This window comes from Coccinella septempunctata, chromosome 5 (genome assembly GCF_907165205.1).
Source record: "Coccinella septempunctata chromosome 5, icCocSept1.1, whole genome shotgun sequence".
In the NCBI taxonomy this organism is placed as follows: Eukaryota; Metazoa; Arthropoda; class Insecta; order Coleoptera; family Coccinellidae; genus Coccinella; species Coccinella septempunctata.
In genome coordinates, this window is record NC_058193.1 from 20,587,459 (window position 1) to 20,606,504 (window position 19,046).

Sequence of the window (19,046 nt, forward strand, 5' to 3'; positions counted from 1 at the left end):
ACGTTTTGAAATGTTTTCAAACGTTCGAAAACTGAGAATGAGAGGTGTTCACACAGCCCGCGCCTGTCCGAACGAGCAGTTGTTCTTGATAATTCAACGAGGTCTCTCTAAAGTGCACCGACATGGCGCCCTCATTATCTAAAATTGCAATTTCTACTGAATCTATAGTAATCAGAGTCTCTGATAGTAATACTCTCTCGAATGAAAGATCTACGCCAAAGGAGGAGACGAACAACCTGGGTCAATTCTTTTCTGAAGAAATTATACCCAGCTGCTAGATGACTTGAGAGCAAACGAAACTGAACTTTTTAGAAATTTCTGCCGCATGTCACTATCGGACTTTAATATATTACTCGCCAAATTTGAGGAAAAAGTGTCAAGAAAGACACCAATTAACGAGAGAGCATTCCAGCGTTGGTTAGACTGGCACTAACACTTCGATTTTTGGCTACAGGAGATTCTTATGGAAGTGTCATGTACCTTTACCGAATTTCAAAACCATCAATGTCGAAAATTATTACCGTCTGTCTGTGAAGCCATCGTAAATGGACTCCATTTCAAATGAATTGATCAAGTATGAAATCACGATTCAAGAGATCTCACCACAATTCAAAATAAATTAAATACCAAGACTCAATAACTTATCACGGTCCACAGGTGTTTTCGATGATACGACGCCAGAAGTGCAAGGAAATCCGAATCCCTTTGATGATTCGTTGGTTTACCGACATGAGACGGAACGGGATCGAGCTTTTTAAAACGTTTTGAAACAGGATTCGTAAACTTTACTCGGCGTCGATGAGTGTTTACACCGCCTGTGCATATTGCGTGCATTGTTCGCAAACAGTGCCTTATAATGAAACATTACTTTACCGGTATGCGAGCTCGAGCTCTCTGAAACGTTCGAAAACAGGGTTTGCGAACTCTGTTCGGCGCCGATGACTGTTCACACCGCCCGAACTACTGTTTGCAAACAGTGTTCGCGAATAATGCTCGTTTGGTATAAATGCGCCTTAAGACAAAACAATGTTCAACATTGAGAATATAATTCAGTACAAAGTGAAGAGATTATATAATAGTATATACTATATAATTTTTAGACATCTTAGGCATACCTCAGTTTGTTGACTTCTGTCATTTAAATCAAATAATGCCCATGTTGATAATTTTCCTTCTGATCTTGCTCTTTTTTCTTACAGAGAGATGTCCCAGCGTTTGCTCGTTCTCATATACACCTAATAAAATTAACAAGACTCCTTCGACTAGCCAGATTGCTTCAAAAAATGGATAGATATTCTCAATACAGCGCAATGATTCTTACCCTATTAATGCTTTCTTTCACCCTTGTGGCCCACTGGCTAGCTTGCATCTGGTATGTGATAGCTGATAAGGAAATGGAGAGAAATGATTTAGGTAAGGATCTATGAGCACAGCTCAATTATGACACATTGCAATAAGCTCTTCAATAGAAAATGGAAGCGCGAAGGAAAATGATACGCATTTCGTATAAATTCATTGACACTTCATTCAATTTTCATATATGAATAATTTTGTATCAGTTAAAGTGAAACTCGACAATTCAAACGACTGATACTTCCCTCTTAGAATGCTGTTTTTAGTTTTGTCAGTGCTATCTAGCGTGTCTGTGAAGGTAGCACCCACTTTTTCGAAAATAAAGATAATTTTTTTTTTATTCATTAGTAACTCGTTAGTAGCTATTTGTAACTCCAAAATTTTCGTTTATATGTGTCCGTTTGGATTCATACATTGAGGCGCTCAAGTTAGGACTACCTGTGTTATCATTCTATTTGAAATGCGACAAAATTTCATTTTGTCGAAACTGATCAATATATCTTTCAAGCGTGAAAAATCTTTGATTTATGAAGTAAGGCGAGCAGACATAGGACGTAGATCCTAATAAATGATAAGATGAAGGACAGAACTGAGAAGGGATAGATGGAATAGAGCAGACTTCCGAAGATGAAATGGTGCGGGTATATCGAATAATCAGCTTGAAAGCTAGATAGGAAGAATAATGAAATAATGTCATGAGAGTAATTAATGGTGAATGAGAAGGCAACTGTGATTCGGATCTTTCTATGACACATAAAGGGCTGAAACATGGTTGCGATGAAAAGGGAAATTATGACTTATACAGGTTGTTATATAGTTGAATGGACAAAAGTCTAGTGGAGATTCCGCTCAGGAAAATATAAGAAAAAAAATTTGAAATGAGTTCGAAAATAATAATGTCTCGATATAAAGTTCGCACCTCGGTATGAAATGTACTTTTAATAAATGTGACGAGAGAGTTGTATTGATGGTATTCATATCTTTTCTTCGTAATAGTGACACAATGTGTGAATAGATGATTAAAAAAGTTATCCTCTGAGTTTATCAAGAGGTGTACCCCAGTAAATAGATAAACAATTTTGTTCCATTGCATATTTCTATCTTTCTCGCAAAACAGATACGACCATTTCATATTACGTGAATAGTTTCATGATTTTTGCAGCTATGCATTTTTGTTATCCCGAATCGACAGAGCTTGACTGAAGATTTTTACTGGACATAACGAGAACTCTTATGATTCAAAATCGATGTTTCGTATATTTCTGCCTTCGTCTTGTAATGGATTTAACAAATTATAGAAATGACCCTTGAATTGAAGAGAGATTATACTCTTTGAAAACCTATGTGCAGGGTTTCTCAAATAATTATTTATTATTTTTATACATCTTTAAGATATATAGGTACAAGAACAGAAAAGAATAATGGCTTATTGATATAATTCAATATATGTCCTTAGTTTTTTCTTGAATTGATGTAGGGATTCGGAAAGTCTTATTGTCGGGTGTTCATTGTAGAGATGGGCTCCTGAATAACTAGGTCTTCTTCTGCCGTAATTTGATCGAACGGTTTTATCTATGTTAAACTTGTCTCTGTGCCTTGTGGGATAGTTTAGTTGTGTGGTGACATCTCAAAGGTAATATTACTTTTTAAAAGATTATTGTTTATTTTGTATACAAAAGTACAGAGTCCAGTTTTCATCAGTTTTTTTATTGGAAGGATTGTGAATCTTTCATATAATGATGCTGTACTTGTCTCATATTTGAGATTGAATATATTTTTTATAGCTCTGTTTTGTAACCTCTGAAGCCGGTTTATGTTGAACTGTGTAGTGTTTCCCCAAATAGCTATGAGGTATGTTAGAACGCTATTAATATGTGCATTATATAACTTCAGTTTGTTCTTCATGCTAAGTAAGTTACTTACATTCGATGCATAGTGAGGGAATCTCCGAAACTAGATGAGCTACAGCAAAACGAATATCACGCTTCTTAGCTTTTGTATATTGATCATAATTTGAGAATGATATTCTGAATGCTCATTACTGAATTATCTATCGAAAACAAATTGACGGCTATCCTTAAATCAAGTGTTGATTCACCGATCACGCTTTAGGATTCCGGGGGTAAAGGTGCCTACAGATTACACTGAGGTCATTTTTATTCAATAATGTTGGTGCAATCAACATCCTCTTCCTTGGCCTATTCGGTAATAATAGGATAAGAAGTTTAGTAAAAGTAAAGGTGCCTACAGGTTACTTTGACGTGCGTGGGACCACGCCATAATGCGCATGATTCAAAAATCTGACATACGATTTTGACCGGAAGCATTCAAATTGTTCTTTCAGGACGTGGGACGTACATTCCCACTTCACGTCAGAACAATTTGAACGCTTCCGTCAGAGTAATCTGTAGGCACCTTTACTTTTACTAAACGTTAATCGAAACACGTGTGAAAAATCCCATTATATCAGTGTAACTCTGGACATCGGGTGAAAAACCGATGGTGTGAAACGAGTCTAATACAGCTATTTTGAACACGTTGAATTCGACTTAATGTCTGCAAGTACAAGACAAAAACTATGAAAGGGAGAGCAGAAATAAAATTTAGAAAATACTAGACTCTCACACTGTACCCTTTTTGTAGTGATTGTTAAATAAGACCTGTGCTGGTACAGCATCCTCAAGGCCCCACAATCAGACCCAAGTCTCGAGCACTCTTTACAAACTTTATGGTATCACTACAAATCACAGGCCTGCAATTATTACTAACCAGATTTCGACCTATTTAAGACCCAAAAACCTGAGCGAATGATTCATTTGCATTTAACATTAACGAATGTTTTTCCGCTATAAGTCCAAACGACCCAGATCTTCGTTTATTTTTATCCTTGCGCTGTTCATATCATTGACAAAGAAATCAAGAAGGAGTCGAAAATCGTCAGCATACGTGTGAAACTTGCCGTGCAAGACAAATATGTGGTATTTGCCCGAGAGGCCCAAGAACCGAGCCTTGCAGAACCCTATAAATCTCTTGGTTTGTACTAGAAATGTCACTACCCAACTTCGCAAACTGTTAACGCCCAGTGAGATAAGAGTCCAAAAGGTCCAGAGCCCCACCAGATGCGCCACAAGACTCTTAAATCGTCATAAGAATATCATATAGATATGCCTCACAATATCGAATGCTCTACTGAAATCCAGCAAAAACAAATTTGAACACTTTGCACGTTGCAAGAAAAGCACTGGTGGCACTATAACCTCGCCAGAAACCAGGTTGATTTGCAGGCAGGATCCTATTGAGCTCGAGGTACCCATAAACCTGAACTGCCATGATCTTGTCCAATAACTTGGACATAACGGGCAGAATACTGATCGGCCTCAGGTCAGAAAGCTCGTTAGGAATACCATTCTTTGGAATAGATGTGACCTGAGTACGCTTCTAAGAAGAGGGGATATTCGAAGTGAGTAAAATACTGTTGCAAATATTTACAAGAAATGGGAGAATGTGAGGACAACAAATTTTAATGAATAATATCGCCTGACGCGTTATTCTTTCTAAGTTATTTTAAATTACTGTTTTCATAAGAAAATACAAAACTTTATATTATAGCTGAGCAAATAGATCTCTAGGAAGAAATCATAGTACGCCACCGGATTGCTATCAAAGAAGTATCTGTATAATGTTTTCATTTCAATATCCTAGCACAAACAGAAACGGAGATAATGACCAAAAGTTGAAATTGCCACAATTGAAATTTTGGTCTATAACTCGAAAACAAAAGGAGATAGAGGAATGCAGTTGATGGCGTTATTAGTTTCTCGAAACAAGACTCCTCTCCTCCATCTTGTTGGGTTAAAAAGTTTTGTAGTTCAGGTATCACCAATTTTGCCCACCCTGTACTCTTTCCACTTTTCTCTCGATTTGGTTTTCCTATATCCCCTTCCAGCCTTATCCCGGTGCATGTTATTCACGGCGCATGTCTCTCTGAAACTCTGACGACCCTAGGAGAACAATGATTATTGAACAAATTCTCCAGTTTTTCAAAAGACAGTCTAACCTTATCATCAACATCACCCATACGATAAATTTTCGGCAAATCAGAATGCAAAATGTCATCAAACAACAAATGCTCATTGAAGAACTCTACAGTCTCTCAGTGTACAAACCCTAGGCTGAAACTTCGGTTTTTCGATATTCGAGTAGCTACATCCAACACATTCATTCAGAGAAAAATCAAATGAGCAAATTAAAGTAAAGCTTAATATTTTGTTTTCATTACAAAGTATGAAATCAATGAGAGATTCAGAATTCGCAGCTCCTGTAGGTACGAATTGTAGCATACCGATAGAAGAGAGCATTGAACTGAAATATCTGACTGAAGGTGAATGAGAAAATTTATATTAACATCGCCAACACAGATAACATTTTCACTATTAATTAAGCAATGCAAAACTGGAACTAGACTCCAAGGCATCAGTAAAGAGCTTGTACGTGATTGTGGAAGTTTATAAACAAGACCAATAATAACCGAAATTCCTGTTAGGAATGTTATGCACATCAAGCATTTTATAATGAACATAGAACAAAACTCCACCACCCCTCTCACCAGTGTTTCTATCAATAATATCAAACTTATTCTCCTCCACTGCTCCACAAAAACTTTTAAATTATTAAACTAAGGTACTGAAGATATTATATTTAAATGACCCAAACTAAACCCATCTATATCAATAAAGTTCAAAGTTTAGATAAACCTTTTATTGTACAATAAAATCAAATTCGTCTGCGTCTGAAATCGAGAGTCGGCTCAATTACCCAAACTCAGTCTTTTCTGAGACTACCTGATTGAAGAGACGTTTCCAATAGAAACAAATTCACTTAGGAACGACGAAAATCACGCTCTTCAAGATTCAGTTCTTCATTTCCACTCGAACACGGGTTGCGAACTTATCATTTACGTTGAAAGCTCCGCGAGTCTTGGATTGAAGGAATTATTAGTGACAAAGGGTAGACGCATTTCATCGCGGATGTTCTTCGTTTGGGAATTCCACCCTTTCATTCATCAGGCGTGACTGAAATCCACCTGGATTCCACTTGGAGGATTCAACTTTTGATTACATGGACGATTTATATGTTGTTTTTGCTTTCAAATCTTTCAGGGAAATATATACTCGTATTATGATGAATATTGGTATAGGTACCTATTCAGTATTCACGTTCATGGAAATAGAAGCAAGCAGGAGGTTAAGGAATTATTTTGCTTTCGGCAAACTTGATAGGAAAGTTGAACTATTGGAAGGAAGCGATTCAATTTTAAAAACAAAAATATAAACATAATTTTGTGGTAATCAATCACTTGCTTATTCAATCTTGTTTCACCTACCCCTATATTGTAGAGTGCATTTTGATTATATTTTTTCGGACATGAAGACATTTGTTTTTTTCCCGATATTTTAAAAATGCCAAACCAATTGAATTGAGACACAACAGCTAGTTATGTTATATAGTTATTATATGAATTAATCAAATTAGATATGATCCGTTTCGTGAAATGGATATATTTATATATTTCAAGCGCTTGTAGAAAAAATATTGTTCCTAACTCTTGCGTAAAGTGTCTTGCCCGCACTCAACTGCTTACCCGAACTCTGCTTCGCATCGTTCGGGCAACGGCAGTTTCGTGCGGGCAAGTATCACTTTCCGCACTTGATAGGAAAATAACTATTTTCGTCGACTTGAACAAAAAATGACATTCTACGTACTAATTTCCGGACGAAAAGTCGACTATTTTTGAAGCAGAGTACTTTTCGTACTGATTTACTTTGAGTTCGGCTTTCGTCACTAAGCAATATATTAGATCCCGGGGTCATTAAATCAATTTTGTGAATACAGAATTTGATAGAAACATAAGTGGCTGTTATAGTCCATTCAAGAATGATTGACATCCCAGTAGGACTTGAAAGTCCAGACACAGCTTAAATCTGGTCACAGTGGTCACAAATGCTCATCAATACTTTCTGTAGTTTCAATCACAGAAGAGGAATATTTGAATATAACCTAGAAAAGTATTTGAAAAGACGAAATATTCAAATCCAGAGCATATCAATCAGCAATCAAAATTGATATAATTATTGTTCCAATTTGTTGGATTGAACTAAGAATATCAACAGCTGTACACAATTCAAATTAACTTCTGTCAAAGCATAGATTCACAATAATTGGCCTATGGATCACTGTTTATTCACAATACCAACCTGAATTCCGCAACACAAAATCTGAACTTGTGGGCTATTACCAACTTAAATTCGATTTTCCATAGCCACCCGAGATGTCAATCATTCTTGAATGGACTATACAATAACCGTCAGTTGATGTGGTCAAATTAATTCTTTATGAAATCGGCTAGATTTTACCAGTGAATTAGGTGCGCGGTTGCGGTTTGAATGTTAGTGTTCAGTACGATCAAAAATGGATAGTGATAGCTATATGGATAACAATAACACTCCATCAAAGCTCAGAGAATTGGCAATTATGGACACTTAGATGAGGGATGAGGCCATAAAACGGGTAACTTCTTACTTTCATAAAGGTATGTGAGGTCGACGAAAAAATGTGATATGCACCTCGGGAAAAACGTCTATATTGTCTCGCCTGCTTGCTATCCTCGGCTGCGCCTCAGCTATCAATTTGGAGGCTCGACTGTAATAGACAGTTTTTCGTCCTTGGTACATAAATAACTATTTCAAATATTTCGACCGTGCTCCGATCGAATTGATAAATTGGAACTTGGACCAAATATAATATTTCGAAAGTTTATGCAAAATATTGGCACCATTTGCTGAACGGCAGCTGAGGATTTTCTCATATTCTGCACAAGTGTTCCTACCGATACCTACTTAATAACTAGCTGTTGTGTCTCAATTCAATTGGTTTGGCATTTTTAAAATATCGGGAAAAAAACAAATGTCTTCATGTCCGAAAAAATATAATCAAAATGCACTCTACAATATAGGGGTAGGTGAAACAAGATTGAATAAGCAAGTGATTGATTACCACAAAATTATGTTTATATATTTTTTTTAATTGAATCGCTTCCTTCCAATAGTTCAACTTTCCTATCAAGTTTGCCGAAAGCAAAATAATTCCTTAACCTCCTGCTTGCTTCTATTTCCATGAACGTGAATACTGAATAGGTACCTATACCAATATTCATCATAATACGAGTATATATTTCCCTGAAAGATTTGAAAGCAAAAACAACATATAAATCGTCCATGTAATCAAAAGTTGAATCCTCCAAGTGGAATCCAGGTGGATTTCAGTCACGCCTGATGAATGAAAGGGTGGAATTCCCAAACGAAGAACATCCGCGATGAAATGCGTCTACCCTTTGTCACTAATAATTCCTTTAATCCAAGACTCGAGACTGTTGAGTTCTTCAATGAGCATTTGTTGTTTGATGACATTTTGCATTCTGATTTGCCGAAAATTTATCGTATGGGTGATGTTGATGATAAGGTTAGACTGTCTTTTGAAAAACTGGAGAATTTGTTCAATAATCATTGTTCTCCTAGGGTCGTCAGAGTTTCAGAGAGACATGCGCCGTGAATAACATGCACCGGGATAAGGCTGGGAGGGGATATAGGAAAACCAAATCGAGAGAAAAGTTGAATAGAAAAAATACTTTTTCTACAAGCGTGCGCGTTCAACCTTTTTCCCGCACGCATTCCAAGTTGCAAAGAGTCACTTTCCCAAAACGTGCGGGAAAAACGCCTGCTATTTCTTTCCCGCACGCATTTGCGTGCGGGAATGGATTAGCAGGGGTTTTTCCCGCACGCAAATATTATAGAGTAAATTAAATTCTATCATGTTTCTATGCATAGAACGTCAACGATGAGAAACCCATAGTAATGACATGCAGAATTATGTCTGTCATTATATATGAATTAATCAAATGAGATATGATCTGTTTCGTGATATGGATATATTTATATATTTCAAGCGCTTGTAGAAAAAATATTGTTCCTAACTCTTGCGTAAAGTGTCTTGCCCGCACTCAACTGCTTACCCGAACTCTGCTTCGCATCGTTCGGGCAACGGCAGTTTCGTGCGGGCAAGTATCACTTTCCGCACTTGATAGGAAAATAACTATTTTCTACAAGCGTGCGCGTTCAACCCTTTTTTCGCACTCATGTGTGTTTCTATGCACCGAACGCCAACGATAAGATAACCATGATAACGATCTGCAAAATTGCGCCTATCATTATACAGGGTGGTCCAATGAAAACGATTTTCCGGCTTTGAAATGAAAATATGGATAATCATTCGTACAAGAAGCAACAACTTTTTCACCTTTTTTAATCTCGTAATTTAAACTCCCTAACGGGGGTGGGCGCAACACCTTAATTTTGATTAGGGATGAGGGGTGTTCCGATTCCTCATTTGGAACATTTCATCAAGTACTATCTGACCCTAAAATTTCGCTTCTAAATATCCATCGATAATGAAACAGTGAAAGAGGAAAATATTCTCAAGAATATATATTATTCGTATCCGACATATTTCAGCGGTATTTAGTACTTATGTTGTTGATTTTTTGTCCAATTTGACCATATTTTTGATTCACCTCAGTCAATCGTGAATTTTAAAGAATGTTACAAGTGTGTCAAAGCGATTGTAAATTGGTAGTATAATAAAAATGGTGTATGGAGATTATGAAATTATTGTAATAACGACGCTACGCGAACAGCAGAGGATTTATTTAACGATCGACATCCTAGAAAAAATGTATCCGCTGCATACAATGTGCAACTGGTTACAAAATTTGACGCTACTGGTTTAGTCGGAAACAAAAGGAGGGTGCATGAAAGAGACGTGGTCGTCTTAGGTCATGTAGCAATAGAAGACCTTTAGTACTAGGTAATTATTGTCCTATGTATCTGGTGTTTCACGTCACAGTAAAGTGGTCAGTGAAATGATAAACGGATATCAACACTATATGTTCGATATCTTTTCTTCGGATGAATGTTCATTTTACCTTAACGGCACTATTAACCAGCATAATTGTCGTATTGATCAGATGGAAATCCAAGATCATTTTGTGAGTTGCCTACTCAGCTTTTCCATAAATTAAATGTTTGGGCGGGTGTTTATGGAAATCACATAATCGGCCCTTTTTTATGCCTGGTAATCTCACTGACCAAATTTATTTAAATCTATTGGAGAACGCTATTTATTAGGCCCTCGTGCAAGTATTGGAGATTGCAGAAGACCATCAAACGATCATTTTCCAGCAAGATGGCGCACCACCTAATTTAGTTCAACTGGTGCGTCAGTTTTCAGTTGAAAATTTTCCTCACGCCTGGGTGGGAAAAATGAGACTTAATCAGTGGCCACCCAGATCACCTGATCTAACTCCACTTGACTCCTTTCTATGGGATCACCTATCACCTGAAATCTAAGATTTACGATACCTAGCCGGAGTCACTGGATGCTTTGCGAACTCTGATGATTAATTAATGCCGTCAAATTAATCCAGAAATCTTGAGCAATATACGTGAACATTTTCAGCAAAACTTATATTACTGCATGGGAGTGAATGGTATCGCATCATCCCTGATCCCTATTGAAAATCAAGGGGTTGTTCTAGCCCCCGTTAGGGGGTTGCAGTTGCGGAGATGCAAAGAGCGGAAAAGAAAAAGAAATTGACTGGTCCGAGCGACCAGTGACTTACTCTTAGGAGTAAAGTCAAATGCTTGTTTATATATTTTTGTTTCGGTATCAAATAATTCAGTTTATCTTCACCAACCTGAAGATGCTAATATGAAGACGAAACACGTGTGGTGGTTTAAAAACTCATTGTGTGAATATCATATTGAGTTCTCATATTTATATATATATATATAAAGCGCTTGTAGAAGAAAAATTTGTTCCTAACTATTGCCCGAACTCTGCTTCGTATCGGAAAGACAGTTTGGTGCGGCCAAGTACCACTCTCCGCACTTGTTAGGAAAATAACCATTTTACACGCATCCAAATGACCAGGTTCAAACAGATTTTGAATTAAAGAAACATTCTCAACACTGGGTACGTGGTTGGTCGAAAAATTCAGTATAAATTATAAGTTAACTCGGTGAATGTTCTGGAACAATGGTAGGTAGTTGCTTTTAGGGGTGAAAAATGATAGGAGTTATAAATAATTGCCATTTATATAACTTTTACATTCACCAATTTGTGAAATAACCTGAAATTCATGATGAAAAATGCAAAAAATTGATTTTTCGTTTTCAATTTTATTTTTGGACAATATGTATGGTTTCGGATGGAAAATATACATTTTCATGTGCTTGAAGAAGAGAAATTTTGCAAGTTGTCAGCGTTTCGGTCATGTTTGTGATCCTTTTCAGCCTCTGGAAGAGTAATACGATTAGAAAGATTATTGAGCTACATGAACAAGTTTGAGACAAAAGACAAACATTTTGAAATCAAATTCATTTAAGTTTGAACTCAAATCGGTTGAGTGATTACTGATTCATATGTTTTATGCTGTTCGGTGAATTATTGAAAAAAAGATATTAATGCGAGATCGTAAAGTTTACTTATGATACTTGTAGTCCTGCGACAAAATAGTTTCGAGAGCAATCTCGAGCACTCTTCGACACAAGTCAATACTAGTCTCCGAGACTGAACGTGTAACAAGTGCTCCATCAGTGGCGTTCATCTGAACGACCCGACACGATACATTCTCTCGATATTTTATATCAGGTGGACGCTTACCATTAGATTTACATATTTTATGATAGTTCGCAAGTTTGAACTCTTTCTGGTATTCTTCATGTGAATATCACAATTTGTGAATTGTAAAAATTTTTAAAACAGTTAATATATTCAACTTTTCAAAATAGACTTTACCACTAGGACTTTCCTACAAAAGAACGCAGGAATACCTCTTGTTTGTATAGAAATTCGAAGAACTTTTTTTCATAATTTTGTAGATATCTCAGATTTTACGACTACAGCCTTCTATACTGAAAAATTCACAATTCACATATAGATCCCTCAAACCCTATAGATATTTCCGACAACATAGAGGTTATGGCACATTTTCGAAATCGACAAAATATCGAAATTTGGTCTCTTCAAGACAAATGAAGACATCGAGAAAGGGTTTAAAAATGGACTTTTCAGGAAAATCGAGCCCAGGACTCCTCTCAACGTTTTTCCTTATCTAGTCTAGAAGTAGGTACCAGAAACAGCCAAAATCAAGCAATTTGGGATAACCCGTACTATAGGTTGAATAAATATGGACAATTGCAGACAAACATAAATATAACCCTTTTTATTTCCTACATATTTCCAGCAATTCCCACTAACCTGAAACAACTGATGATGTAGCCAACTGAAACAATTCCAATAATTGGGGCGGTCCTTTCTAGGGGCAATATTCCTGCGGCAAACGAAGAGTCTGACAAATTATCCCCTCATATAATGAGACATTGGATGCGTGAAATAGATTCTTTGATGTACGGATAGGATTTTCAGCAGAAAATGGTCCTGATTTTTTTTCTAATCATGCCATTCCTGGAGGGTATCACAATGAATCTACAAGATTCAGAAGTTCAATCAAAGCTTAATGCTACAAAGCACTGTAATATTGTTTGGGTCGTCGACAGTAAACATTCAGGAATTATACAGAGTGAATATAAATACGGCACAAAATCCATATCTTTGCTATTTACCATTTACTATTTTGTATGAAAATACTTGAGAATGTCAATTTTCACTTTATTAGGCAAATATCAATTACTAAAAAGTTTTTCATGCATCCTCTGCAAGGGATGGATAGTAGTTGAGTTTTTATACTCTACAAAGACAACTTTTTGTGCTAGAAATGAATTGGCTGTATGTTGCTGAAGATGATTTAGTCATTGATGAAGTTTTCTTATCAATCCTTCTTTTAGCATAGTGGGAAATTGTTGAACTAATAGAATTAAAATTTTGACTTTATCCTCATAAGCTTTTGAAGAGTGATCGATGTTTTTGAAGCCTTCTTCGTATGGTAGTACGAAAAAGTTGCCAATTACATGTTCATTCGTTTTGGCAATTGTGATTTTTCTTTCAGATAATTCATCAATTTCTCTCCTATACTATACGTTCTGAGATACTTGGTGTTTCCTGAAATACGCCTTCTATAATTTCTAAACTGTTTAATCGATTTTGCAAGCTTATTCATTCGAGACACTTCAAATCAAGCACAAGAATTCCAGAAAAAAATACTACTAGATCATTAATTTTTCACCTCTGGTTACCAAAACATAAAGAAAAATCTCAGTTTAGTGAAGAAAAAAATGAATGAGTTAGAGTTTTGGGTAGCTGAGCAGTGTCCTGGCTCTGTTAGCATATCTGAGCATTGATTTGAGAAGAGAAAATTGCTACAATGATTTTTCCAACCTTCAGATAACTTGCATTCTTCAGTGGGAAAGATCAAGTAGGCTATGGAATTTTGTTTGTTGATTTTCTGTGACTGAACGTAATTCTTTCCTTACATCACACTTATGGAGGGTCTCTACCCTCCATAATCACACTCATCACAGCCAAATGTAAGCATTGATGCCATTAACCTATATATCGTAATTTTGTATGAAAAGGCAATTTCTCAGAAAAAGTTACTTGCACATTCAATAATGATTTCTTCCAACGTGCGAAAAGCATTTTTTCATTGAATTAGATTACAAGAATCCAAATGATCTGAGGCGATTGGAAAAATTTTAACCTAAGTTCATAAGTCGAAGACAAGAATCTTGAACTTTCAATTATGTGAAAAGATTGCACCTATTTCAGTAGGTAATAGAAATAAATCACACTAAGAACCTCAATATATGTTTATTTCTCGATAAATAAAATATTGAAATGACGCTGACAGCAAAAATCCATAACCGAAGGCAATTTCTGCCATAACTGAAGAAACTGAATTATAGGATTTTCATTACAATGAGTTTCAGGTTTAAGAGTTCTCTATAATTAAAGTAGCTGTTGGAAATGTCCTCCTCTTTGCTCCAAACACTACCTACTCACATCTTCTTCTGATAGATTCAAAGACATTATTCAAAATAAAAGGATCATCGTTAATTTGCTGAATTTTTCCAATGATCCTAGTCTTGAGTTCGTCCAGATTAGAAATAGCTAATTGGAAGATGGTGTAAGATCACACGATCTTGAAGGAAATTCATTTTCAGTATTGAGACTAATGAGTCGATCCTGAAAAATATTCCTTAGTGTAGCCAATGTTTCTGCTGTGTGTGCTCTGGCTCCATCTTGTTGGAAATAACTCTATGACCATTCTTCGAAATTTAATTCAGCTATAAAAGGCATGAAAATATCTTCTTTATAGCGTTCCGCTGTTAAAGTCCCGTCAAAGAAAATAGGTCCAACAATTCTTCTCTGACTGATAGCACACCAAACTCCAATTTGAATGAAGTGGTGTCTCAATGTAAAAATTTTCTGTTTTTTGACTGCTCCTCATCCTCATATTTTGGAAGTTGACATATCCAGAAAAATGAAACCAGGGTTCATCGGAGAAGAAAATTTTATTCAGGTTATCAATGAATTCGTTTAGAAACCACTGACAGAATGCCATCCTATGAGGGTAATCAACATCTTCAATCTTCTGATAGCATGTTAATCTATAAGGATACAAATTGATGTCTTCTTTCAAAATTGTGTGACATGTTCCAACAGAGACTCCAGCTAGTTGAGATAAAAGCCGAACAGAGGTTCGTGGAGCTTCTGTCATCACATTCTCAACATTTTCGATTAACTTGGGTGTTCTCTTCATTGGTCGACCACTTCCTTTTTTTTTTTGAACGCCACCTGTTTCATTCGAAACGCTCAAACATAGCGAAACAGTACTCTGGAAAGCAGTGGCGGCTTGTCCTATGAGGCAGGTGAGGCAGTGCCTCACCAAATAAATGCTGGAGATTACACGTATCAATCGAATATTTCATTAATCCATTACATCATCTTTTCAGTCCAATTTTCGAATTTTCCCATCATACCGTACGGCACTCTGTTTTCAATAATAATCCTGCTCAATCTTACGATTCTTCTATATTCATCCCACTTCCTCTTTGAGAAGTAAGAGGTTTGAGGCATGCCTACGCGCTTCCTTGTCTAGCGCGTGATCTACATCGATGCGACGCGAATATATCCATACGCCTTTGAAAGCGGCTTCTGCTTCTAATGATCATTTTGAGGCATGCCTCGGCTCTCGGCATCTCCTCGGCAAACTGCAATTATTCTGCACTGTTCGGGAAGCGGGAGATAGCGCTAGGATCTACCAAGAATACGTGAAGTTTAAAAGAATTATCAGGCAAAGGATTGCCGAATTGTTCTCATTATTTTTTAGTAACTTTAGCCCGTTTGCAATAGCCGAGAATTTATGCGCCGTGAATTCTTTACCGTTACATACGCACTTTCGTTAGAATTTACTGTTCAGTTGCATACAAAATAATCTCTGCTCTTTTCATACCAAAAGTTGGTAGAGGATCCTCCAGAGAATACTCAAAATCTCACCAATAAATTGGTTTAAATTATTCACGAATTTTTTTACAATGGGCATCACAATCTTCTTGTTCGAACATTCCAACAATCGTCCAAAAAATGAAATGAAATGGGGAAATATCAAAGCACTTTTTCAACATAACTACCATAGCACTTTCAAGAAACTGTCTCGATTTTCTAATTTTTTTTTCATCCTGAATTGAACGATATAGGTACCAATTATGATTATCTCAAAAGTGACCTGATGCATCTAATCCGATGAACTTGGTACTGAATCATTCATTGTCCATATGTTTATATGTCGTGTTTCCTTTTTGCCATGACGGAGTCATCTTCCACAGTCCCGTACTTGAAATTTAATGAAATTTCGTCTAACTTCTAGGAGTTGTATCTCAGCCATCTTGGATATTTTATGCAGACAATTTTTGGTGAAACGACTTATTTGATAAGTCCCAAAAAAAACCTTACCTTTGAAAACACCCTGTATACAGTAGTGTTCGCTTACAACGGCTCCGTTTTCAGCGAACTTTCGCATATAAGGAACCAATTTTTAGAGAATAAAAATTCCTGATAGCTATTTATATTTATCCTTTATTGCGAATGGCGATCCTTTGTGGTTCGTGTTTTTTTCTGATATGCCTCACCATCTCATAGTGTCACGGGCCGCCACTGCTGGAAAGATTGGTAATCTACAGCAATGTCCTGCAGTCCCTTCGCTAAAGCATTTGTCAATAGAATATTTCCACTCGCCTTCTATTTTCTCCCCATTTCTGAAGTAGGATTCAATAATGAATGCTTTTTGTTCGTCGGTAAAAACCATCTTTATTATTTGGTGATAATTTTAATTTAACAACAATCCAAAACACTAATTTGACAGCTAACCTGTAATAATACAAACAATACGCACAAGCTAAAAACTACGTTTGGGTACGCAATATCGACGTTCAAAATTCCATAGCCTACTTGACGTCGAATTTTTTTGAACTCACGTTATTTCAGTTTTTCATGGAAGAGACCCTTGTGATTTCAAATCGTGGGAAGTAACGCAGTTTTTTGTTGAAATGCCTTCCGAACGTTGTGGTATAAAAATTAATGTGAATGGTAGAAAAATGTTTGTACTTAGAATTTAAGGACCAACCACTGGAGACTTTGAAATAATTTGTTCCATGTGTCCACAACTGTGAGAATTCTTGGGTGGACTGGAAACACAAGAAATTTGTCTGTAAAGACTTAGGGCCAATTTCAAGAGGATATAAACCGAGATCAGACGCTACTGGTGTAAGGAAAGCAACTCGCCAATTTATATCGACGACGCATCTCTCTGTGTTCTGTGGTCTCTTGACCCTCCTTACTTCACTTCATGGACAAACCAGATGTTAACGTTAGAAACAGTTTCTTTGAATTTTAATTTGAGCTTAAGTGATTGTAGTTATATCACCGTATGGTGAAATTGGCCCTCAAAGATTGCTTGTATCAGGAAAGTTGAAATACAATGGGAAATTGATCGAGAATTCCGCGAGTTACTCCAAGATGGCGTGGAATCTTGCCAATCGGGAAGTTGGTAGCAGTACAATCAATTTCAATTCTAGTCTTTTGAGAGGAGATAGTTTGTTGTTGATTTGAAACCTTTGTTATTGATTGACTGATTTTAAATTAACAGGTTGAAGGTAAGGTTATTGGAACAAAAACCACTTCTTAAACCATCGCCGACACGAGTTGTTTCGATTTTATTCAAAAATCTTCAGGGCTCTGAATATACACTTATATACATGCTAGAAACAAAAAAGACGACATAAAAATCATATAATATAGAATTACATAAATAGCTGTATATACACTACAGTTGAACAATGAGAGAAAAAAAATTGTATAAAATTTGACATAGGTATTTGACTGAATATTAACTGAGAGATACAATAGTTATTTAGAGTTTTTTTATGTCAAAAACATGACAGATTTGAAACAAATATACCAAGGACGACATCATATGAATCAAATCTTTCATGTTTCTGACATAAAAACCACGATAAAATTATTGTTTCCCTCAGTTAATATTTAGCCAAATACCTGTGTACCTCGTCAAATTTTATCCAATTTTTTTTCTCTCATTGCTCGTTTTCAACTACGTTTTGTGAATTATAGTGTACAGCTATTTATGTAATTATTTATTACATATATGATTGTTATGTCGCCTTTTTTGCTTCTAGCATCCTAGCATGTATATAAAATAATAATAAAATTAATAATAATTCGTTTTTGAGCCCTGCAAAAGATTTTTGAAAAAGATCGAAACAACGCATGTCGGCGATGGTTTAAAAAGTGGTTTATGTTCCAATAACGTGACCTTCAACCTATTAATTTGAAATCAGTCAAGAAGATAATTATGTTGATCCTTCTGAACTGATAATTTCGGGAAATTCCTGCTATAACCGAAAAAAAGTTGGAAATTCTCTTCTGTGATAATAGGTATATATATCCAAACATTGCAGCGCGTCCGAGAATGTTAATGTTTTTTTTTCCTGGTCGGAAATAGATGCTACTGTAAAGGAGTTAAGAAACAGAAAAGTAAAGGGACCGATGATATTGGCCTGAGGGTTTTGGAGTGAAGATGGAGAGGTCATTGGTCATAAATCACCCTGTACATTAAAATATCCGATGTTATGTTTCTTTGAAATAACTATGACTTGACTCGTTCACAAAATTGCATGAATGATATTATCTTTCCAATTTTCATGGTATCCAGAAAAATTCAGCGGGATTGAAAATGTGCAACAAATTCAGTTACTGAAATTATTTCACGGAATGACAATCACTCACGTCATGTCCCCTATTCAACTCATTCAGGTCTTTCCAATAGCGGAATACTCAATATTTCCCCAAAACCGTTTATATATATTTCTACCTTTTTCATTTTGCAGGCTGGATACACAATCTCGCTGAGAGGTTAAAGATATTGAACGTGTCATTAATATCAAACACGGACGCCTACGTGACTGCCCTTTATTTCACCTGTTCAAGTTTGACGAGCGTTGGCTTCGGCAATGTGAGCGCAAATACCACCAGTGAAAAGATCTTCAGTATATGTGTAATGCTTATTGGTGGTGAGTATTATTTTACGTACTTTCTTTGACTTC

At 36.2% G+C, this 19,046-nt stretch overlaps 1 protein-coding gene across 1 annotated transcript in view; it reads left to right on the plus strand.

The window, feature by feature from the left end:
- The window catches only part of LOC123312922 (potassium voltage-gated channel subfamily H member 8), a 276,226-nt gene that overhangs the window by 165,201 nt on the left and 91,979 nt on the right, over positions 1-19,046 (plus strand). Inside the window, exons 8-9 of the mRNA XM_044897510.1 lie at positions 1,200-1,413; positions 18,831-19,013. Coding sequence (XP_044753445.1) covers positions 1,200-1,413; positions 18,831-19,013 — 397 coding nt within the window. The remainder of the gene's footprint in view (positions 1-1,199; positions 1,414-18,830; positions 19,014-19,046) is intronic.